The sequence below is a fragment of the Bos indicus x Bos taurus genome, chromosome 10 (genome assembly GCF_003369695.1).
Source record: "Bos indicus x Bos taurus breed Angus x Brahman F1 hybrid chromosome 10, Bos_hybrid_MaternalHap_v2.0, whole genome shotgun sequence".
Classification (NCBI taxonomy): Eukaryota; Metazoa; Chordata; class Mammalia; order Artiodactyla; family Bovidae; genus Bos; species Bos indicus x Bos taurus.
Window position 1 is genome coordinate 48268665 of NC_040085.1, and position 23974 is coordinate 48292638.

The window sequence follows — 23974 nt, forward strand, 5'->3', positions numbered from 1 at the left end:
TCCTACATGCCTCTTATAGGGTTATACACAAAGTTATTCAAGTCAAATCAACATGAACTTAATTGAAGGCAGGCTAGGTGGGAAAAAAGTCTACATGAGAATACCATGAAGTTGAGATGGATATCCAGCTGAAGAGGGGCTTCTCATTTCAAACAGCTTTCTTGACCATAGCACTGGTTATTGGACCACCATCTAATACCACCGTCTCTATTTGAACACCATGATCATTCCAGGTATCAGCTATACAGGGCTTCTCCTACCTTTTGGCTGGGAAATAATAACTACTTTAGTTTATCATACGTCAGTAAATTGCCTGCTTAATTCTTCATTATGATTTTGGGTCCAGACAGAAAGAATAAGAAATCGAGTCAAATCAGTGGTTGGGGGGATTATCTTCACTACTGCTATTAGCTATATGAGCTGATGCTTTACTTTATAAATCACTGGGAATTCTGGTTGATTTTATTACAAGTTTTAGGTTGTGTGTATCCTTCTCGTCTATTCATTAAATTTTAGTAGGAAGATGGAAGCTATTTCTATATCTGTTTGAAACCAAGACCTGAAATGACATGAATGCCCTACTTAAAATATAAAAATGTGTATCAAGAAGAGATTAGGGAAAGTTATTTCCAAAATAAAAGGGCATAGAGAATACTGTCAGATTATTTTACTCCTAACATACTAAAACCCACAAGTATGTGACAATTTATAAAACAGAAATTAATACTATTATAGCTTTTTAAATTTAGTTAAGCCAACAATTCCTGACTATTTTGGAATTTTGCACTATGTTAATTGCCACTCTTTCTCCCTAATGCAGATGATAAAATCTGAATGATGTATTGATGGAATTTTGATACATAATACAAACTAAATAGGTCCTGCCAAACAAAGTCCAACAAAATCTTATATAACAAACTATTAATATGGGCTACAGTCTTATTCTCCTTTCTGCACTTGAACTTGTTTATTCTGATTTCCTTAAGGAAAATTTAAATTAGATTTTGAGATTCCAGAGTTTTGCAAATTTCTGCAACTGTAGGAAAAGGACTCATTTGAAAAGACCCTGATGCTGGGAAAGACTGAAGGTGGGAGGAGAAGGGGGAGACAGAGGATGAGACGGTTGAATGGCATCACCGACTCAATGGTCATGAGTTTGAGTAAACTCTGGGAGTTGGTGATGGGCCTGGAAGCCTGGCCTGCTGCAGTCCATGGAGTTGCAAAGAGTTGGACACGACTGAGAGACTGAACTGAAGAAAAGGACAAGGTATTAGTCCTAACTTAGACAGTGAGCACTTATCATTTTCCCCATTCCCTTTGGGGTGGTTTATTTGATGAGGATCATCCTGTGACTGTAGAAGTATAAAACCCATCAGATATGGCTGTAAAATAAGCATGATTATTCCATAGTATGCTGCTGCTAAGTCGCTTCAGTAGTGTCCGACTCTGTGCGACCCCATAGACGGCAGCCTACCAGGCTCCCCCATCCCTGGGATTCTCCAGGCAAGAACACTGGAGTGGGTTGCCATTTCCTTCTCCAATGCATGAAAGTGAAAAGTGAAAGTGAAGTTGCTCAGTCGTGTCCGACTCAGCGACCCCCTGGACTGCAGCCTTCCAGGTTCCTCCATCCACGGGATTTTCCAGGCAAGAGTACTGGAGTGGGGTGCCATTGCCTTCTCCGCTATAGTATAGGAGGTCCTAGTTTATTTTCTCCCTTCTTTGCTATCTTCCAGCGGTGCTGCAGATCAAGGCTTACTTAGCTAAGCAGATTTACAGGGTTAAGCCTGAAGGCTGGACATTATTGGCAGACCATATAACAAGAAATATTAATTGGTACAGTGTTTACAAGTCACAGGGAGTGAATTTCAGATCCTGAGTCCAAGGCTGATGCGATCCCTACTAGCGTCCCCATTTGCCGCCATGCTCAGGCTGGGCTTTGCACCTGGGTCCCAAGGTCCGGCTGCTTTTGGAATCCGTAGCCTCAACCCACAAAATACAGGTCTGATTCTTAGCTTATGGAGAGAGTGAGGCGGATCTCAGTGAGACATGTTGCCGAGGAGAGCCGCAGCTTTGCTTTCCCGGGGAAGGGCTGGAGTCCTCCCGGCGCCACTGCCCGCTTGGCGAAATGCCTGGGGGCTGCCTAGATCCCCGAGGCGGCGAGGTCTGGCCTCATCCTCCTGGCGGGGAGACGGAAGGCGAGCCCCCACTCCTCTCACCCGAGTCCCAGCGCCCACGCTCCCCCACCGCGCGCGGCTCCCAGGCCCGGAGCCTTTTCACACGCGCCGCCGCCGAGGCGCCGCAGGCCCTACCCGCCCCGCTTTCTCGTGTCACTAGCGCTAGTTGGCCGCTGGGGGCGCTGTGCGGCCTGGGGAGGACGGCCCCCTCTTCCTCCAACTCCTCCCTCCTCCTCCCTCTTCTCCGCCTCCTCCTCCTCACTACAGTTCCCACTCTGGGTGGGGGCGAGCGCGTCCGGTTTGCAGGAACCTTTCGGAAATGGCAACTTGCGCGGTGGAGGTGTTCGGGCTCCCGGAGGACGAGGTGAGGGGTACGCGGGACTCCGAGCGGGCTTCCCATCGCGCTGCCCATCAACGGGACTGGAGGAGGGGGCGGCGGCCGGAGGGGCGGCTGTCAGCGACCTCCTTCCTCTGCGCGAGACCCGGGAGCGCGCCAGGCGCTGTGGGGACCCCCCGAGACTGCCCGGCTCGCACAGGCTTGTGGGCGGGGGCGTTGCTTTAGGAAGCGGCATTTTCTTCGCGAGCCTGTGGACTCCACACCCCTCTTTTCCCTAGAACCGCCGCCTTCCTTGTCAGTTTCTTTCAGGAAGTGATGAGGAGGGGGGTTAGGCAGCCCTCGGGTTGAGTGCGCGGGGGTACGCGCAGCACCTCGCCTGCCCCTTCCTGCCACCCCGAGCCGAGTATGCGTGAGCTCCGGGAGGGGGTGGGGCGCATTTCCCTGGAGCTTAGCATCCCGGCTGTTGATTAGACTATTCTGGCAAAGAGAAACCCTTTGGGCTTAACTTTATGGACTTTGACCTGAAGTGTCATTAGTTTTTTTTTTTTCTTTTTCTTTTTCTTCTGATATCCTTTTAAACTCTCTTAGATGAGATGGGGATGGGAAAGCAGGGAGATAGATTTTTTCCCCCCTTCCTATTTAGCAACAAGTGTCAAGTGTGGAAAGTTCATGTTGTTTCCCTGGTCTTCACTGATATTTTACAGATGAAGCCAAAAAAGTATAAATATTTAAAAGGACTTGCCACAGCTGTTCAACCTTAAAATTCTGTGATTTGAGAAGGCAAAACTGTCTCTTATCAGCTAAATAACTTATGCTGGTTATGCCTTGTGCTTATTAAAAACAAACTTATTTGTAAAGAGTAGTTCCATTTTAAATGAGATGGGGCTTCCTTGTGTTATTGGTGATTGTCTCAAAAATGGAATGGGTGGAAAATGAAAAGAATGTCTAGTCTAACAGTGACTGGTTAAATTTTGCTCACAAAAAATATGAGCATTCTTGCTGATTGAATAAGCTGTCACATGTTCCTATTATCAAGATTAGACCCAATTAACTGTAAATCTTTCAGCCTAATTTAGATTAATTACTTAGATTGTTCTAAGTGTTGTAATAGTGCTTTCTCTTGGTAACTTGGTATCTTCAGTCTCTACAAAGTATCTTTATGTTTCTCTTGAAAGTTTTTGGTTTATAAGCAGTGGGCAACTTGTTGATTCAAGCAAGTTATCTCAGAGTGTTTTGAGAATGATTATGTGATGCAATTAGAATTGAATTTCTTAGTTATTGCTACCAGAGGAGAAACAAAGAAGTGGTGGACAAATGGTGGCTTCTTGGCAATCCTAAGGAAAGACTGTCAGTATGTTATGGCTGAAGATAATAGTCTAGCTAATGTCCCATTATTGTTCTGTAGAAGAGATCAGAAGAAACGAATGCAGTATTGAAACTATGATAGCTTTCTTCTTATCAGATCTGTCTCCCTGCTTGCTACAACAAACTGTTCAAGGCAGATAATCTCAGACTGGCAGGCTGGCCTTGGACTTTCTTTCCTTGTTGTTGTTACTACTCAGAGGTAGGCTCTGCTAGTCCAGATTTCTCATCTCACTTTCTTCCAGCAGAACCAATTGATCCTAGATATCATCTTGCCAGAGGTGTCATTCATTCTGTTTCTCTCTCCTTCCATCCCTCTCCCCTCTTGGTACAGATCTGTGTTTTCAGTTATTTGCTTCTCACATCATTCTTCTTCCCAACTGAGATAAATCAAATTATGCCAATTGGTGGGTGGTCAGTCAGCAACTGGTACTAAGGGCCAGAAACTCCACCCTTTGAAATGAGGTTTTCCTAAACTGGCTGAAGGATTTGTACTTCTGGGCACTTTCGTGGTGTGGGGCCCACTCTGTTGGCACGGTGGGCGTCCTGGTTGTCAGACTCAGATTTCCCTCCTGCTCTCTCTGTTCCCTTTTTCCTCAATGAGGAAGAGTGAGATAGGAAGATAAGAGACATGATGATAAAGTGTCATCTTCCACTTCTTCCAGTGTAATTTGGGTTATTCATTCAACAGACACTTTTTAGCAGTCTGTTCTGTATTGTGCAGTATGCTAGGCACCAGGTACACAGAAAAAAAAAGCTGTGTCCGCCTGTTTTGTGAGAAGCTCACAGTCTGTGGGGAAGACAAAAATCGCTTGTATTCTGGTAGAGATTGTCATTTCATCACTATCATTTGCTTTTTATTTTCTGATCTATCACAAAAGTAAAAGAGGGCTTAGAAAAATCACCCACTCATTCCTTTTATTTTTTGAAGAAAAACATTGCAGCAATGTCATTTTCTAAAACTCACAGACTAGCCTTGGAATAGGCAGCTCTCTGCTGTTGGTTATAAGTAAGATAGGGTTCATATGGCAGCAAAAGAGATAATTAGTTTAAATTAGAAACAGAAACAAAGAGAAAAATGAATGGAGATGGGATAGAAGATGGTGAGAGAACTGTAATTTAACCAGTATATACTGGAGAGCCACTGAGTCACACTGTATGAGCATGTTAGTATACCAAAATTTAGGTCATTATACCTCTCTCTCACTTGTCAGTGAGTTTTAGCTCTTCTAATTTAAGTGTCTTTGAGTAAGAGACAGTCCTGGCTCCATGTACAGAATTTTGTCATTAAAGTTTAATAAACTAAGAAAGTAGCATAATTTATACCAAATTTACTCTGACAACCTCTTTTTGAAAAATATTTATTTGTTTGTTTGACTGCCCTGGGTCTTAGTTTTGGCATGCAGGATCTAGTTCCCAGACCAGGGATCAAACCTGGGCCCCCTGCATAGGGAGCTCGGAGTCTCAGCCACTGGACCACTAGGGAGGTCCCTCTGACAGTCTCTTGGGATTAATAGTAGCAGATAACTCCCACCCAGCTGTGGTAAGTAGTGTGATATACATGGGACTGGCCACTCAGCATCCTTTCCTCTTCATTTCAGTGGACTTACCTGTTACACAGAGGCTAGAAAGCTAAACACCGTGTTTCTCAGACTCTTGCATTTAGCCTTCCAGAAAGAGTGGTGAAACAGTTTTCCCAGTGAGGTACCCCTACTCGAGATGGGGAAGGTGCAAATAAAGTGGTGCTACATAACTTCTTGTTTCTTTGGCTTTTTCTGCTGACAAGCATAGTCATATAGATATTGAGTTTTTCTAACAAAAGTCTTTCAGTGCCTGATAAGTTGTTTTGTGGGCATTGATAGGAAATTACAGAAATAGTGGTGGTGGCAGCTTCCTGGCATCTAGATGGATTATGTTCGTAAAGTCAGCAGGTCTGATGGTGGCTCCTGATAACCTTCCTTTCTCAGATGTCGCAGCTTCCTGGGTAGGCCAGTTCTGAGGTGTTTTGGGGTCCTCTAAAGGCACAGCCTAGAGCCTACCTCTCCAGCTCTTTTGTAAGCACCTAATTCCCTGTTGGAGAAGACTCTTGAGAGTTCCTTGGACTGCAAGGAGATCCAACCAGTCCATTCTTAAGGAGATCAGCCCTGGGTGTTCTTTGGAAGGAATGATGCTAAAGCTGAAACTCCAGTACTTTGGCCACCTCGTGTGAAGAGTTGACTCATTGGAAAAGACTCTGATGCTGGGAGGGATTGGGGGCAGGAGGAGAAGGGGATGACAGAGGATGAGATGGCTGGATGGCATCACTGACTCGATGGACATGAGTCTGAGTGAACTCCGGGAGTTGGTGATGGACAGGGAGGCCTGGCGTGCTGTGATTCATGGGGTTGCAAAGAGTTGGACAGGACTGAGCGACTGATCTGATCTGATCTGAATTCCCTGTATGAGCTTCTTTCTTCTGAAAATATCTAGAGTACCTTCTATTTCCTGCAGCTGAAACCTGACTGGAAAGGAAAAGAAAAGAAGGAAATAAAGAGGAAAGGATTGAGTCTCCATTGCCAGTTTGGGAGTAGAGTTTGCACATACAGAAGAATGGATGTCTCTGATGCTGACATCTACAACAGTACGTAAGCAACAGGGTTTCTAAGAAGTGCATGTTCTGACACTTCTAGACTGTCACTGAGCAGAAGCAGACCCTTCCTGCCCTGGCATCATACTGAGCATGAGAACCAAGTTCCCAAAACCTGTATTCACTGCACACAAAGGAGAAGCACAGTGTACCTGGCAGCCATGTTAGTGTCTAACCCAGTACTTCATGTGTTGTTCTTCCCATCACTGCTTTTTTGCAGTTCTTTAATTCCAGCATAGGAAAAGGAGTACGTCAAGGCTGTATATTGTCACCCTGCTTATTTAACTTATATGCATAGTACATCATGAGAAACGCTGGGCTGGAAGAAGCACAAGCTGGAATCAAGATTGCCAGGAGAAATATCAATAACCTCAGATATGCAGATGACACCACCCTTATGGCAGAAAGTGAAGAAGAACTAAAGAGCCTCTTGGTGAAAGTGAAAGAGGAGAGTGAAAAAGTTGGCTTAAAGCTCAGCATTCAGAAAACTAAGATCATGGCATCTGGTCCCATCACTTCATGGGAAATAGATGGGGAAACAGTGGAAACAGTGTCAGACTTTGTTTTTTTGGGCTCCAAAATCACTGCAGATGGTGACTGCAGCCATGAAATGAAAAGACGCTTACTCCTTGGAAGGAACGCTATGACCAACCTAGATAGCATATTAAAAAGCAGAGACATTACTTTGCGAACAAAGGTTCGTCTAGTCAAGGCTATGGTTTTTCCAGTGGTCATGTATGGATGTGAGAGTTGGACTGTGAAGAAGGCTGAGCACCGAAGAATTGATGCTTTTGAACTGTGGTGTTGGAGAAGACTCTTGAGAGTCCCTTGGACTGCAAGGAGATCCAACCAGTCCATTCTGAAGGAGATCAGCCCTGGGATTTCTTTGGAAGGAATGATGCTAAAGCTGAAACTCCAGTACTTTGGCCACCTCATGCGAAGAGTTGATTCACTGGAAAAGACTCTGATGCTGGGAGGGATTGGGGGCAGGAGGAGAAGGGGATGACAGAGGATGAGGTGGCTGGATGGTATCACCGACTCCATGGACGTGAGTTTGGGTGAACTCCGGGAGTTGGTGATGGACAGGGAGGCCTGGTGTGCTGCAATTCCTGGGGTCGCAAAGAGTCAGACACGACTGAGTGACTGAACTGAACTGAACTGAATTCCAGCATCATTCTAATTATTTTTTGTGAGTTTCCATGGGAACAAAGAAGTAGATAAATTTAGTTCATTTTTAATAATTTGCTTTTTAATTATGTTAAACCAACTGAGAAGTTGGAAGTACAGTACAAAGAACTCCAAATCCTCCTAAAGCAGATTCTCCACCTGTTGTTATTTCACCATAATTGTTCCATAACCTTTTAATTGTCATTTTCATTAGTCTTTTTTGGGAACCATTTGAGGAAAACCTGCAGGTAGGATTTCCCATCACCACTAAATACTCTTTATTTTCCTAAAGGAAGAATGTTTTCCTGCATCACAGCCATCCAGCCCTCTAAGGTAGGAAGTCAACATTGTTATGACACTACACCCAATCCACGGATCCCATTCAGTCTTTGACCAGAGTTCTAATAGTTTCTCTTCTTTTACAATGTAGAATCCCATCCAGAAGTGTATGTTGCATGTACTTTGTATCAGTTCCTCAGTCTTTCTTATCCTTAACAACTGTAAGGAGCACAGGCTGTATAAACTGTCAATGTTCCTCAACTTGGATCTGTTTACTGTTTCCTCAGGATGACGTCAAAGCCATGCTTTTGGGGCAGGAATCATCGAGTTAATACTCTATTCTTCTCAGGGTATACCTGTTGATGTTCCTCAGCTTGGATCTGTTTACTGTTTCCTCAGGATGACGTCAAAGCCATGCTTTGGGGGCAGGAATTATCGAGTCAATACCATATTTTTCTCAGGGTATATCAAGGGGTGCTTGATTTTGGCTTATCTCATCATTGTTTAACCTTGATCACTTGGTAATTTTGGTGTCTGCTAGGTTTCTTCTTGGTGATGTTGCTGCTTTCCCTTTATAATTGATTGATATTTTGTGGAGGCATATTCAGAGACTGTGGTAGTATCCCATTCCTCATTCATTACGAAAGGTTGTTGTTGAATGAAAAGATGCCGGGACTCTTGGCCTCCGGAGGAGAAGAATTCAATCCAGGGCCAGAGACGAAGCTTGATCGCTCAGAGCTTTTGTGTAATAAAGTTTTATTAAAGTATAAAGGAGATAGAGAAAGCTTCTGACATAGGCATCAGAAGGGGGCAGAAAGAGTACCCCGCTGCTAGTCTTTAGCTGGATGTTAATGTAGTCACTAGCAGTCTGTTAATGAAAGAAAGGAATGTCTTAAAACTCAGAATGGCACTGGGCCCCTCTCCCATAAGATGCATTTTGGGATAATCTTGACCAGACGATTCATCCCGGCCCATAAAATGATTAACTTGAATCTTGTAGAAGGGCAGATTACCATACAAATAGTTTAGTTTACATAGATTAGGGGAACAATATCTGAGTATAACATACTGGTTTGTCAAGTAGGTTCTGAGCCATTAGGCAGAACCGACTTGAAGACAGAGTCTGCAGTAAATGCATAGTACATTTGCATAGCTTAAGACAAACATTTCCATAAGAGAAATGGATCGGTTAACTCAAGGTTTGAGAATAGTTAACTTCAGGTGAAACCAGGTGTCAGTATGGCAACACAGTATTTTAAGAGAAACCTCCTTTTAAATTTGTATAGAAAAGGAAAAAAAAATATCGCTAGTTTGTTTCCTCCTGCCGCTTAAGAGAGATAAAAATGTCTGACACTTGCAGGCTATTTCCTCCGTTTGGAGGCCCCTGGCCTTCCTGCCTGTTACTCCCTCAATCAGATCTGCATCCACTAGTTTTAATATCCATCCATGACTTCCACCTGAAACAAATGCTGCTGTTTTTATTTCCATTTTTATTAATTGATGTTTTGTGTAAGAAGAACCTTTTCTTTCTTGGCCATTTGCTATCTGTTTATTTATTTGTATCAGCATGGACCTGTAGAATCCCACCTGTTCAATGGGTTGTAATTAATCTCTATCCTTAAATATTTTATGGCTCAAACTATCTCGGTTTGGCCAGTGGAAGCTTTTCCAAGGAGGTTCCTGTGTCCTTATGGCAAGTCCCCACCATTCTTTGAACTCTTCATTACTTTTCTGGCAGAAGATGTTCTAGGCTCCTCTTATATTTTGCCTGGTCCAGCACTTTCTGGAATCAGCCATTTCTCCTAGAAACACTGGTTCATTTAGTAGGGAAATGGTTTTTAGAAAGGGCTTCCCTGGTGGCTCAGATGGTAAAGAATCTGCCTGCAATGCAGGAGACTTGGATTTGATCCCTAGGTTGGGAAGATTCCCTGGAGAAGGGAATGGCTACCCACTCCAGTATTCTTGCCTGAAGAATTCCATGGACAGGGGAGCCTGGTGGGCTACAGTTCATGGGGTCACAAAGAGTTGGACATGTCTGAGTGGCTAAAACGAACAGTGAAAATTCTGAGTTTCATTATCCTCATTCTATTTACTTATTTGCTTAGTCCCAATTTACATATGTTTCTGGTATAAATGATCTTCCAGTCATGCAGGTATGCCACTTCTGCACCCTGTGTTTAGCTCCCTGGGTGCCAGTGGGAGCACTGCCGTGTATGTCCATGTTGTCTTCCTCTCTGTCCTCCGAGGCCCATTCCAGTGGGCATGCTACTGAAGCCTCTCTGTATGGCACCTTCCTCTTCTCCTCAGTTCCCCATGCTGTGGACCTGCTGCTCATGCACCTCCATGCACCTTACTGCTCCCCCCAAACTCTGCCTGAGTCCTGCTGTTGATTCCTCTGCACCAGGAAGAGAAGAGAAGGGACTACAATTTTTTTTTTTTTAAACAGCTAACTATTAACAATTCATATATCACATGGGAATAGAATCTTGGAGGTACCCTTTAAATACATCACTTAGGGAGAGGAGGGGTATAAAAATTGGAATTTGACTAGGTTGTAATTCTGGCCCTGTCACTTATAGGACACCTGGCATAAGTTTTTGACATTTGTCAGAAAAGGATATTTAAGTCAGCTATTTGCCTACCTCCTAGCTATATCTGGTATTAAGAATATTATATTCTACCACACCTGGAGACCTATAAGATTGCTGATTCGAATTGCTAAACTCACTGTTCTACTGAATCAATGTTACTTCTTCCTTTTTGAAGCTTCCATTTAGTCTGTATTCTGTCCCAATCCTGTCAAAGTTTTAAGAGGATAAATGAATTGGAAGGTTAATAAATCTTCAGATAAATGCTGAGAGAAAGACACAGCACAAACAAATACAAAAATGTCTTGATGAGACTTTTGTGGAATAAATATATCTGTAGCATAACCTCCTGGCTTGACCCAAATACTTGACTTTCCTTGAGTGAGCCATGTTGGAGTGACGAAAAGACTAATGTGGACAACCAATCATGTCAGTATAGATAGATGCTGTAATGAAAATATCCTCCTCCAGGGTGAAAAAGTCATTTGAAATATAATCATAGTTGCCTTTAATTGAATACTTGCTATACACAGATTTCCAGGTTCTGTGTTCTCTATACTTTGTAATTATCCCAACTGTCCTGAGAAACTAGGTACTGCTATCTTCATATTACAGATGGGAAATCTAAAATTGTGATTTGCTCAAGGACTTAATCTCAGTAGGTAGACTGAGTGACTTCACTTTCACTTTTCACTTTCATGCATTGGAGAAGGAAATGGCAACCCACTCCAGTGTTCTTTCCTGGAAAATCCCAGGGACGGCAGAGCCTGGTGGGCTGCTGTCTGTGGGGTCGCACAGAGTCAGATACAACTGAAGTGACTTAGCAGCAGCAGCAGACGTAGGACTGAAACCCAGAACTCTTTTGTACCAAAGTCATGGTCTTTCCTCTGTCCTACTGTGAATAGTTGCTCAAATAATAGAAATTAACAGATGAGATTCTTGTTCAGTAAGAGGATGAATGGAACATGTGCAGAATTAACTTGCAACTATTCCTCTGTTCTTCTGAATCTTCTGTTTGTTTGTTTTTTTTATAGCTTTTCAGTGGACCTATGAAGTACTTGAATTCTGTATTTGCTTGAAAAATATTTGTTGAACATTTGAGTCAGGCTATTTGGTTATAAGGAAGGACAACAGACTTTACTGAATTTATAGCCTAGAGGAAGAGAGGGTCATTAAATACATAATCACACATCAATGTTTTATAAATGTTACAAAGGAAAAGGTGTGTAAGATAAAAGTATATAACAGGAAAAAAAAAGAATTAGTCTTATAGGGAGGAGGGGAGAGAATATGAGGAAAAGCAGAGGAAGTACACTACGGATGGATAGGAGTTAGCCAGGCAGGGAAGGGGAAACGCCTTCTAGGTAAACAGAAGTGCATGTGCAAAAGATGAGATGGAGATGACCGTAAAGACACCTCGAGTGTTGGACAAAGAGGGCCGGTATCAGGAGTTGAATCTGGAGTGGAGAGCAGACCCCAGTGAGGCACGGCCTTAAGGCCATTTATTCAGGATTTTGTATGGGACCCTAGGGCTTCCCAGGTGGCACTAGTGGTAAAGAACCTGCCTGCCAGTGCAGGAGACATAAGAGATGTGGGTTCGATCCCTGGGTCGGGAAGATCCCCTGGAGAAGGAAATGGCAACCCACTCCAGTGTTCTTGCCTAGAGAATCCCATGGATAGAGGAGTATGGCAGGCTACAGTTCATATGGTTGCCAAGAGTCCAACACCACTGAAGCGACTTAGCACGCATGCATGCATGGGATCCTAAGTGGAATGGAAACTCACTGATTACCTGTGTTACCTTACACACACATCATCATCACCACCAACATTGCTATTATTTTTCTCATAAGTTTTTCCTCATGTATTTAATATTTTCTTTTCTTGTTATTTCTTCATTTCTTCCCATACCTCTGACTTTCCATCTGGGTTGACTTTTTTTTTCTGCCTGGAGAAATTCTCTAGAATTTCTTTCAGTGAATGTTTCCTGCTAATGAAGTTCATTGGTTTTTGTTTTTGTCTGAAAATGTCTTTATTTTACTTTTCTTTCCTGAGGGCAGGGAGGAGTACAATTTATCCATAGTGAAATGCACATATCTCAATGTACAATTTGATGTACAAGATTTTCAACAACATACATAGCCAAGTGTAGCTGACAATCCAATTAAGATGTAGAACATTTCCTTCACTCCTAAATGTTTCCTTGAGTCTTCTTCCATTCAACTTCTCACCTTCACTCAGGCAACTTTTTATTGCCATGTATTAGTTTTGCCTTGGTCCTGAAACTTTGTTTAAATGAAATCATACAGTATTTACTTTTTGGTGTCTGGCTTCTTTTGTTTAATGTTATGTTTTTCAAAGTAGTAATGTGGTTGTTTGATTTAGTAGCTCATTGTTTTTATTGCTGAGGCTTCCCTGGTAGCTCAGCTGGTAAAGAATCTGCCAGCTAGGTAGGAGACCCAGGTTCGATTCCTGGGTCGGGAAGATCCCCTGAAGAAGAGATAGGCTATTCACTCCAGTTTTCTTGGGATTCCGTGGTGGCTCAGACAGTAAAGAATCCACCTGCAATTTGGGAGACCTGGTTTCGAGTCCTGGGTTGGAAAGATCCTGTGAAGGAGGGTATGGCAACTCACTCCAGTATTCTTGCCTGGGAAATCCCATGGACAGAGGAGCCTGGCGGGCTATAGTCCATGGAGTCACTAAGAGTCGGAGACAACTGAGGGACTAAGCATAGCACAGTGTTCCATTGTATGAATTTACCAGATGTTTATGCACCCTACTTTTGATGGACCCTTCATTTGTTTCCAGGTTTTGGCAATTATGAATAAACCTACTATGAACATTCATCTATAGATCTTTTTTATGGAAATTATATTTTCCACAAATATAGGATATCAACTTGATATGTTTCCTTCCAGACATGTTTTATGTATAAATAAGCATTGGTATTTGTGTGTGTTAAGTCACTTCAGTCATATCCAACTCTTTGTGACGCTATGGACTGTGGTCTACCAGGTTCCTCTGTCCATGGGATTCTCCAGGCAAAAATGCTGGGGTGGGTTTCCATTTTCTTCTCCAAGGGAGCTTCTGACCCAGGGATTGAACCTGCATCTCTTTTATCTCCTAAATTGGCAGGCAGGTTCTTTACCACTATTCCACCTGGAAACCCAGAAGCATAGATATGGTGTGCTGCTGCTGCTGCTGCTAAGTCACTTCAGTTGTGTCCGACTCAGTGCGACCCCATAGATGGCAGCCCACCAGGCTTCCCCGTCCCTGGGATTCTCCAGGCAAGAACACTGGAGTGGGTTGCCATTTCCTTCTCCAATGCATGAAAGTGAAAAGTGAAAGTGAAGCTGCTCAGTCGTGTCTGGTATGGTGTAACACATTTTAAAGTAGTGTTAAGATGTAAGGTAATGATGAGATTCTTTTGGGGGGAGGTTCAGATCAGATTAGTCACTCAGTCGTGTCTGACTCTTTGTGACCCCATGAATCGCAGTGATTGAATAAAAAAGTTATAGTTTTTAAATGAGGAATAGTCTTGCAGTTGCATTAACTATAGCACTTCTCTTTCTTACCCTCATGCTCTTTATCTGCAGTTCTAAATTTTAGTATCCTTCATAATCACCTGCAGAGTTTGTTAGACTACTGGCCTGCCGAGGTCCAGCCCCGGCTGATCCAGGGTATTCGAAGGGGAGACGGCGCCGGCGACCTATTCAAATGTTAATTAGAGATATAAAGAGTAAAGAATGAGGATAGTTCAGTGGGAAAATTCAGTGAAGAAAAGAGGCTGAGTAGCTTGGTTTACGTGGAAAATCAGTATAACCTGTGACACCAGGTTAGCTCTGACCACGGAGGCTGCAGGCGCCCTCTCGAATAGCAGAAGGTGCCCCACCTTAGACACATTCTCGAGTGGGTCTTAGAAGCCCAGGCAAATAAATGGTTGCAGAGGATATCCGCACTCCAGATGGAGACATCAGCCAGAATGTGAAAAGAAAGAATGACATGGGGAAACCAAGCTCTGGTGAGCAAGGCCCGTAGCTTTATTTTCAACAGGGGCTTTTATACCCTAAGTAACACATAGAGGATAATAGGGGATGCAAAGTCAGCAGTCTTTGATCCTTATCAAAAACCAGGGTTTCTTTCCTGCAAATTTATCGTATACAAATGGTTTAGGTGATTTACATCATCTTCTGGCCAGAAGGCCTATTAACGTTTTATGACTCTTGACAAAGACTTATCAACCATAAGACTTTTTTTCTCTAAGAGTAATTATTTTAAGGTTTGGCGCCATCTTCCGAAGGTAAAATTGCATTCCTATAGGGCGGATGTGTAATGGGTTTACAACAAAGGAAATAATTTATTACCTTAAGGGTCTAAAGTTACTAACACCAAGGCCACTACTTATTTTTTCTACATACCAACTATTAATTAATACATATTCAAGGATACAATACAGGGGATGTGAAAACTTGGCAACAAGCATTGGCTCATCAATGAAATCTTTTACTAGTTTTATTCTGACAGTTTCTAACTCTCTGAGAGGCTCTAAGCTATTTGAATATCTTAAGCTTCCCGTGCCTCTCGAGGCTGGGAGACTGTAAACAATCGTATGTATAGCTGTAGGAGTCCGGGTAAATTTGTCAGGCGAGTTAGAGAACTATCTGAGGGGTTTGGATTTAAACACTCCTAGTTGCCCAGAAACTTTATTAATTGGAGCTGTAAGTTAACTCTTTGACAGAGAGAGCGAGATGGTGGTAGGGGACAGCCCCCAGTAAAGTCAGAGGTGAGAGCACAAAGCAATAAAGTAGGCAGACTCTGGTTTTTGGGGGGGTAGATGCTTGAGAATATCTGGGGGGACTCCTGAGGCTCGATCCCGCCTTTGCGTATGCCCAGCCTCCTTCCTCATGACCTTTGTCACGAGTGGAATGCCTCACCGGCTCCTGGCACTGGCCCATCAGTAGTCTATTTTCAATAGGTTCTGAAAATTTCAAGAGGTTCTGAAAATCAGAGTTTCTAAACTCATACTACTAGTCCAGGGAATACACTTTGAAAATCTCTAATGTCTCTTAAATCTAAGAATTCTAGGTATTCTAGTTTCTATTCTAGTCATTATTGCCAAAAACTCCTGAGGAATTTTGATCATATGTAGCAAATATATAGCAATCATATATATATTCCAGCATTACTAAGACAGTCCTGATTTCATTTAGTTTTCAATAAAGATGATCTAGCATTTATATTTTCATTTATATTTATACTTTTGTAAAATGTTTCAAGTAAATTTACATAGCAGAGAAGGAAAACTGCCATCAAGCCACAGGTTCCAGTATTTAATTTGGAAAAAAAGTTATATTAAAAAAAGTTAAATCCCTCCCTCCTACCCTAGTACATTTTTTGTTATGTAAATATTCAGTATTTATATTATTACACTATGTAGATGTAGCATTATTCACATCTGAACCATTGTACCATATTTATATTTATTGTACATTTTTGTTTGCTTCTATTTTCTGTACAACTGTCACATATTAAGGGAATCCTGGCAGTTCAGTAGTAAATAATCCACCTGCCAGTGCAGAAGATGTCTTCCAGTATTCTTACCTGGGAAGTTCCATGGACAGAGGAGCCTGATGGGCTACCGTCCATGAGCTCTCAAAACAGTCAAACATAACCGAGCAACTAAACAACATTACAAATTAAAGTGCAAGCTGCCTGAAAGCTTTACAACTACTCAGTGTGTTTATACACACACACATATGTAATGAATGCTGTCCATTCCCTTTCTGCATTCTGTTAGAGACAGCTTCTTCCTATGTTGCATTCCATCTGACTGGCTTGCACTCTACACCTGTCATATCACTATTGTCTGCAGGATTCCGTTTATCAGCATTGTGAGAATTCTCTTGATCTCTTTTCTGTGTTGGATCCACTGCTTTTTTTCACCTCTTGTCTTCCTCTTTCCTGATTTAGTCCCATCCTTTGTATGAGTGGGCAGTTACTATTCACTAGAGCATTTCACAATAGGGTTATCTGAACCCTATCAATATGTGTTATCTGAACCAATCCCATAGTGGTGGGATTCTCACATACAGTATATACCACCAACCCCTTTGACTTCCTCACAGAGAAGTCTTCCAGTCTTCTGGGCCCAAGAAGTGAAGGGGCTGGGAGCTCACTGTTGGTGCAGACTTTCCCTTGCTTTTAATTTGGTACCTTATTCCTACTTTCAGCTACTTCAGAAAGATTTGTTGTTAATCAAGAATTTATCATCCCCTACTATTTGCCAAGTAATCTTCTGGGTTCTATAGAGGATGCAAAGAAAACATAAAGATGAGTTTCTTGGTCTTCAAAATTTCACAATTTTAATAATTGAGAAAGATACATAGTTTATTGCCTCAGATACAAGATGGTATGTGATAGATGCTATGTAATTGAGCCTCTAACAAAGAGAAGGAAAATTCGTATCAAGGGTTTTAGAAAGATATCATTTGGTCTTTAAAGAAAGGACAGGCGTTTTTTTAAGAAAAAACCTTAAATTTATACCAAACCTTTTATTTATTTATTTTTATTTTTTTTTAATGAAATAAGTATTTGTTTTATTCACAGGCTAGGCTTAGACCTGTGTTTTAACAAGCAAGCCTAATAATAGCACCATGGTTAGACTATAGCTTGCTTTGCCAAGCCATTATTGTACAATTTATTAAGCAAATAGGGGTCAAGTGTCTCTCATCCACCTGATGTGATCTTTTTATACATATTACTAATAAGTCCTATTTGGAACACCTGAAAATCTTTTAGCAAAAGCTCTGAAGATGAGCTCATGAACTCAGTTTAAATTGCACCAGTTAAATTAGGACAAATGGAAGGAATTCAAAATAAGTAGTTGCCCAATTAGAGCCCATCATCTGAAAGTCATCAGCCTGTGTGTTCCACCCCCCAAAATAAAACTTAAAACCTTGACTCAATTATTCAAAACCCAGGTTGTAACAAAGTGAAAGGATTAATTTCCATTAATTTCTCAGTCCCAGGTTAAAAAACAAACAAACAAACAAAAAAACCCCAAACAGCATTTTATGAAATACTTACCCAAATCAAGATAGGAAAATTAAAGCCTGCATAGTTATCAGAATTGTTGTACTACACCAGGTTGCATACAATTACATCAGCTGGTTCTGTATACAATCTAGTATTGACTAGAACAAAGAATAGAAAAGCTGTAAGAAACAGGTTCCTAACTATAGAAACTGAATTTAAGGGTATGAAAAAATGAAAGTAAAATTTTGTTTTTATCTTTTTGATTCATACTAATTTCCAAACTTATAAACAATTTTTACAGATAAACAGAAGTTTTTCAAAATTGTAATTCTATTCAAACTTTCAGTATTCTTGGCCATGACATTAGGCAAATAAGAATCCCTCAAAGTAGAACAGCTATAAACATCCTGAGCATTTGGTCTATTGAAGAATCCCACGTGGGAAAGCTAACTAGAGAGGAAAAAAGCTTCCCTTCACTCTGCTGTACAGTACTGAGGCTTCTTGTCATAGTTGTAGCTTAAATTTTACATATGCCACTGGCGTTGTTAGTGCTTCTATTTAAGTTTATGAATTCAGTGGGCATATCTATGACCAGCCTGTCCATTTCCCGTTCTAGGAGAGTTGTTTCTCCACTCTACAGTCTTCACCAAAATGTCCATCTCCATAGCTTCCCAAAGGTTGCCTGTTGCTGAAACGGAACTCAGCTTCTTTCAGATACTGACTCTTCAAGGGAAATTACTTTTCTCATGTGTTTATTACTGTTAGCCACAATCCTCCTGTCACTTGGTTTTATCCATCGCTAGGTGATGGCCTGCACAGCCTGATGTCCGACTTCATAAATATGTGAGTTCACAGTGGTGATTTTGTTGGCTGTTTTGGTGGTTGAAGAATCAATTATTGCACTTAAAAGGCTATCTTATTAGATATGCCAAACCAGCTCCTACTCCGGCAACACCTGCAAAAGCCAGCAGCACATTTCTGATGCCGCCTTCTAGGTCCTCTACATGGAAGAACTCCACAAACCCATCCCAGCCTCTTTCTTTGACTATCCAGTCTCGTTTTGACCTTACGAGAACATCTGTGATGCTTTCTGCTAGTGGTTCGATGCAGCTTTCTTGATTTATACTCTTAAAGTGTTTGGCCACAAAGGCACCAAAAGAAATAAGAGTCACAATCCTGCCCCAGTTTGTTACTCTGTCACTGAAAACATGAACCATCACTCGAGACAAAGATTTAACATCGTCTTCGTTTTTGATGTCCAGTTTCTGAAGCATGCCTTGGAAAGCCGTCTCGTGGTTGTGCTGCACCCCATCCCCGACTCGGTGCAGGGTCTCCAACGCCTTCCGGCTGGTGGCCCCAGACCCGCCCAGGGGCTTCACATCCTTGGCGCCGGTTGCCTGCTCCCGGAGGTACCGAGAGATAATCTCCAGGGACTGCCAATATAACTCGTCCTCCTCCTCCTCTGCTGGGGGCGGCGTCGAGGGCAGCGAGCCGTCCGAGCCTGGACTGTTGTTACTGGCTTCTCTGACCAACAAAGGTAAAGGCCGGACGGCAGGCCGCTTCCCGAGAGGGTCTGGCTTGCACCCGTCCGGCTCCTCTTCGGGCGACATGATGGCATCGGAGATCAGGGATTCCATCTCTTCAGCTATACCAAACCTTTTAAATTAAACTTTAAAACCTAAATTAAATTTTAAAACCTTTATCTCATTATTATTATGGTAGCTATTTTCATTGTTGCATATTTATCCATCTGAATTTATGATTTTATGGAGTTGTCAGAGAACAGATACCATTTGGCAACTTGATTATTCCAATTAACATTATAATTATTTTTGTCATTAAATAATATTAATATTCCATTTTTAATGGTCTCTAAAGAATCTGCTCAGATGATGTAGGACTTGAACAATGAAGGGGTAGAGGATGGGGAAGGATCTCCCAGGCAGAAGGACTCCAGCTTGTATAAAAACTCAGAGATAAGTAAACACAGGACATATCTTTTTTAAAAAGTAGACTGGTGGGAGTGGGCAATGAAAGGAGGGGAGAAGGATGAAGAGGTTAACAAAAATTCTCCCAAGACCTTTGAGAGATGGAAAGACTTAAAGCTCTGGATTTCCTGTTCCTGGTTTTTATTTATTTATTTGGTGGGGGAGGTTGACAGAAGATTAAGGCATAATTCATCACTGTTTTCATGAATTGTAGAGAAAATCTCAGCCTTTGGAAAGCTGCTTTTAATTACTGAAGCTGCCTGCATTGATAACATATTACCAGTTTGTTTCCCCCTGTCCTTGAAAGAAGCCACACATCTTTGCCTGCAAGTTGCAACCTTTTCATTTCACTTTCAAAAATCAGTAAAGCTCTCTTATGAGTGAAAGAGGGGGAGAGTCCAGCTTTAGTGAATAGCCCTGGTCTGCTTGAGGATAAAGACTCTGTTTTGATTAAGGAAAAGATGTTTCTTTCTTTTTTTTTTTTTTTTGGTCTCTTTTTTACTAATTTCAGTACTATCTGGAATTCTGTTAATACTACTTTTAGTGTCACAATTCTAAAATTACTAAAGAGTTTGGTCTCTAGTTGCAACATATATGGCCTTCTTCATTTGCAAAGATAATATCAGTGTGATCTCTGATGATGGATGTGATCAAAGAGAGCAGTGGGGACAATTTTTTAGCATAAACTTACAAAATGAAGTTATATGAATGAAAATATGAAAATAAATGGTATTTCTTATTTAGTTTCCTGAAAGATTCTTAAATCAATATAGCTTTACATCATTTAACCACAGCATCTGAAGTAGTTCTCATTTTTGTGGTTGTAAAATGCAAGGATAAAGTTTAAAAGTTAAATGTGTCTGTGACTGTAAGTTATTACCCCTTGGAATTGTTTTTATTTAATGCTTGCCACATTTCTTCAGGAGACTTCTGGGGGATAGTTTCAGTAGAGGCTAATGTGGATGATTTTTAAGTCAGGAGATGGATTAACAGTAACAAATATGGATTAGTTTTTTTAGAAGGGAATGATAATTTCTTCCCTCAATTAAGATCATGTACAAATCACAAACAATTGTCTGCACTTAGATAAGATTATCAAATAACATTATTTTCTAAGGGCACCTTTGATTATAATTTACCACTTGAAAAAATTTGTATTTATTAAGTCATCCCTGAAAAGATATCTGATTTTTAGAATCAGTCTTGGGAATTAGTACCTACTTAATTACTGAATAGAGTAGCCACTTTAATAGAGTAGCCACTTCCCAGTCAACTAGTATAGGAAAATTCAGTTGTAGGGCCAATAGAATATTTAATTGATGTAATTATTCAGTGACCTTCCAGAAAAAAATGGTAGTTCTGTAAATCTCTTCAGATTTTTGGAAATCAGTCCCCACAGAAAACAGAAATTTCAGTTTATGTTTTCCTCTCTGATTTTTAATTGCCTTTATTTCTGATACTTGAGGATTTCTCTTTTTACTTGTAAGATCGGCTGTGTATTTGATATTTGGTGATGGATAAAAGTTATAAAATATCTAGTATCTCTAGTCAAGGATTTTTGTGTTATATGAATTTGTCATCTGAGTTTTATAGCTTAGAGGATATTTCTGTTATCATATTTATTCAATGGAACTTCCAGGAATGAGGGTTGTTCTGAGTATTTAGAAATGGATAAATAACCTATGATACGTATATTATCTGCCACCCAGATTTCTCCTCCAAAAGGAATATGACCTACTACTTGCTGATGGGATAATTTTATTATGTTTTAGAATTTTTATACAGTTTTAAAAGGTTACTTTCTATTTACAGTTATTACAAAATATTGGCAACATTCCTTGTGGTGTACAATATGTCCTTGAGCCTACCTTATACCCAGTGGTTTGCTACTCTGCCACACTTATAATGCCCCTCCCAACTTCTCCCCACTGGAAACCACTAATTTGTTCTCTGTGTCTGAGCCTGCTTCTTTTTTTGTTATATTCAGTGGTTTGTTGTATTTTTTCGATTCCACGTATAAGAATATCATACAATATTTGTCTTTCTCTATATAACTTATTTCACTTAGCATAATGCCCTGCAAGTCTATCCATGTTGTTGCAAATGGCAACATTTCATTCTTTTTTGTGGCTGAGTATACATTGTGTGTATGTGTGTGTGTGTGTTTGTGTGTGTATCACATCTTTTTTATCCATTCATCTGGCTGATGGAGTAATTTTAGAATAGAACCAGTTGGGTTCCTCTCTGTTAGGCCACATTTGTTTCACATTTGTTGATCTTATAAATGCTACTGTGAAATCGTTGGCTTTATGTATGTCAGTGATAGTTTATCTAGGGCTTATATCTAATAGTGAAATTCCTGGGCTATTGATTTAGAGCTTTCAATAGATATTGCCAAATATCTCTTCAAAATTACTCTCACGAACAGTGTATTAGAGTTCTTGGTTGTGTTTGTACTGGCAGCACACACACTAGAGATCTCTCGTATCTGGTGAAATTGAGGATCTTTTCATGTTTATTGACCATTCTGTATGATTTCTTATATTATGTTGTTTAAATATCACTTTGTGGGTTTTAGAAGTTCTTGATATATTCCAGATGGGCTTCTGTGGTGGCTCAGTGGTAAAGTATCTGCCTGCAATGCAGAAGATGCAGGTTTGATCCCTGGGTCAATCTCCTGGAGAAGGAAATGGCAATCCACTCCACTAGTCTTGCCTGGGAAATCCCATGCACAGAGGAGCCTGGTGGGCTCCAGTCCATGGGGTTGCAAAGAGTTAGACAGGACTTACCAACCCAACAACAATAATATATCCTGGATAATCATAATTTGAACTTGGTATATATATTTTAGATATTTCTATCCTGTGTGTCCCGCCCGTGGTTTTTTCATTTTGCTCATGGCATCTCTTTTCACACAAAGGATACGTAATTTTAGTGTCAGAGCTAACAGCTCTTTCGATTAGAGTTTGTATTTTTTAAAATTCTTTCTTCAATGTCAGAAATTGACATTGAAGATTCAATTTAAGATTCAAGATTCTTAAAATTTATCTTAAGAATTTTTTAAAGTTTTCTTTTTCATTGTTAAAATTTGATGTGTCTGGAGTTTGTTTTTGTATGTAGTATAAAATAGTGATCAAATATTATTGTTTACTTCTTTACTCATTCTCACTCCTCTGTATGAATTTTAGAATCATTTGTTAAGATCTATGAAAGAATTTAAGGAGGGGAGCTGGAATTGTATTGAATTTGTAATTTACTTTGGAGAAAACACATAATAATATTAAATATTTACTTCTATGAATATAGTGAATTTCTTCATTTATTTATATTTTCCTTATTTTCTTTATTTACAGATTTTATCCATAAAGGTCTTGACACTCTTTCTTAATTTTGTTTCCCCTGTATCTCACAGTTTTGCTTATTTGTGAATTTTTTAAATGTGCATTCTGTTTTATAGTATTTTTACCCACCTTTTTATTTTAAAAAATTTCAGATTTATGGGACAACAAAACAATAGTGTAATGAACACTTGATTACCCATCAGTCAGATCCAGAAATTGGCAACAGTTGGTTATTCCCTTTACTTCCATATATACACACATTCACTCATGTTCAACTTTTTATTTGCTGAGCCATTTAAGTGTGAGTTGCAAACTTTATCTTACTTTATCCCAAAATAACTTCAATATGTATTTCTTAAAAATAAGATATTCTTATATAAAACCTCATCATGCTATTATGATACCCAAGAATTTTAATGTTTTATACATTAAAATATCAATACATTATAGTTTTATTAAAAAATAGTTTATTGAATGGCATTTAAAAAATAATTTTACCTGTCTAAATAATTAGTACAAATGATTATGAACTCTGAATTTTGTGTTATCCTGTACCTAGCAAAAATGATGAATCCATATAAGTTCCAGTAATTTGGTTTTGGATTTTCTTGGCAACAATGATAAATTTTTGCTCATTATAATAATTTGACTCTAGCTTCTTTGGGTTTTCTTTGTAGATAATCCAGTCATTACAAATAACAATACAATTTTTATTTTTCTCTATATACTTTTAGTCATTTTAATTCCTGAAAAAAGATTCTTCCAATTAATTTTAATATCCTGTTATCTTATTTGGTGTGTGTATATATATATAAAGATATGTGTCTTAAGTAAGTTATGAATTACATGAAAATAAAATATAAATTTTTGTATTTTAGGAAAATTCCCGAATTGTGAGGGTAAAAGTTATAGCTGGAATAGGCCTTGCCAAAAAGGATATCTTGGGAGCTAGGTAAGTATAATAAGTTGGGATGTAATTTTAAAACTTAGTATTAATTAATTAATTTTTTCTAATTTTGGTTAGATTAAAAATTGAGTGATATTGTTAGTAAACTGTTATATGAAGTTGGTTGTTTC

General features: G+C 40.2%; 1 protein-coding gene and 1 pseudogene across 1 annotated transcript in view; one reads left to right on the top strand and one right to left on the bottom strand.

The window, feature by feature from the left end:
* Window positions 1-2401: 2401 nt before the first annotated feature.
* Window positions 2402-23974, top strand: part of NEDD4 (neural precursor cell expressed, developmentally down-regulated 4, E3 ubiquitin protein ligase) — a 146036-nt gene continuing 124463 nt past the window's right edge. The window contains exons 1-2 of the mRNA XM_027553934.1: window positions 2402-2538; window positions 23776-23849. Of these exons, the coding sequence (XP_027409735.1) occupies window positions 2494-2538; window positions 23776-23849 (119 nt within the window). The 5' untranslated portion in view covers window positions 2402-2493. The remainder of the gene's footprint in view (window positions 2539-23775; window positions 23850-23974) is intronic.
* Window positions 18304-19874, bottom strand: LOC113899287 (annotated as a pseudogene).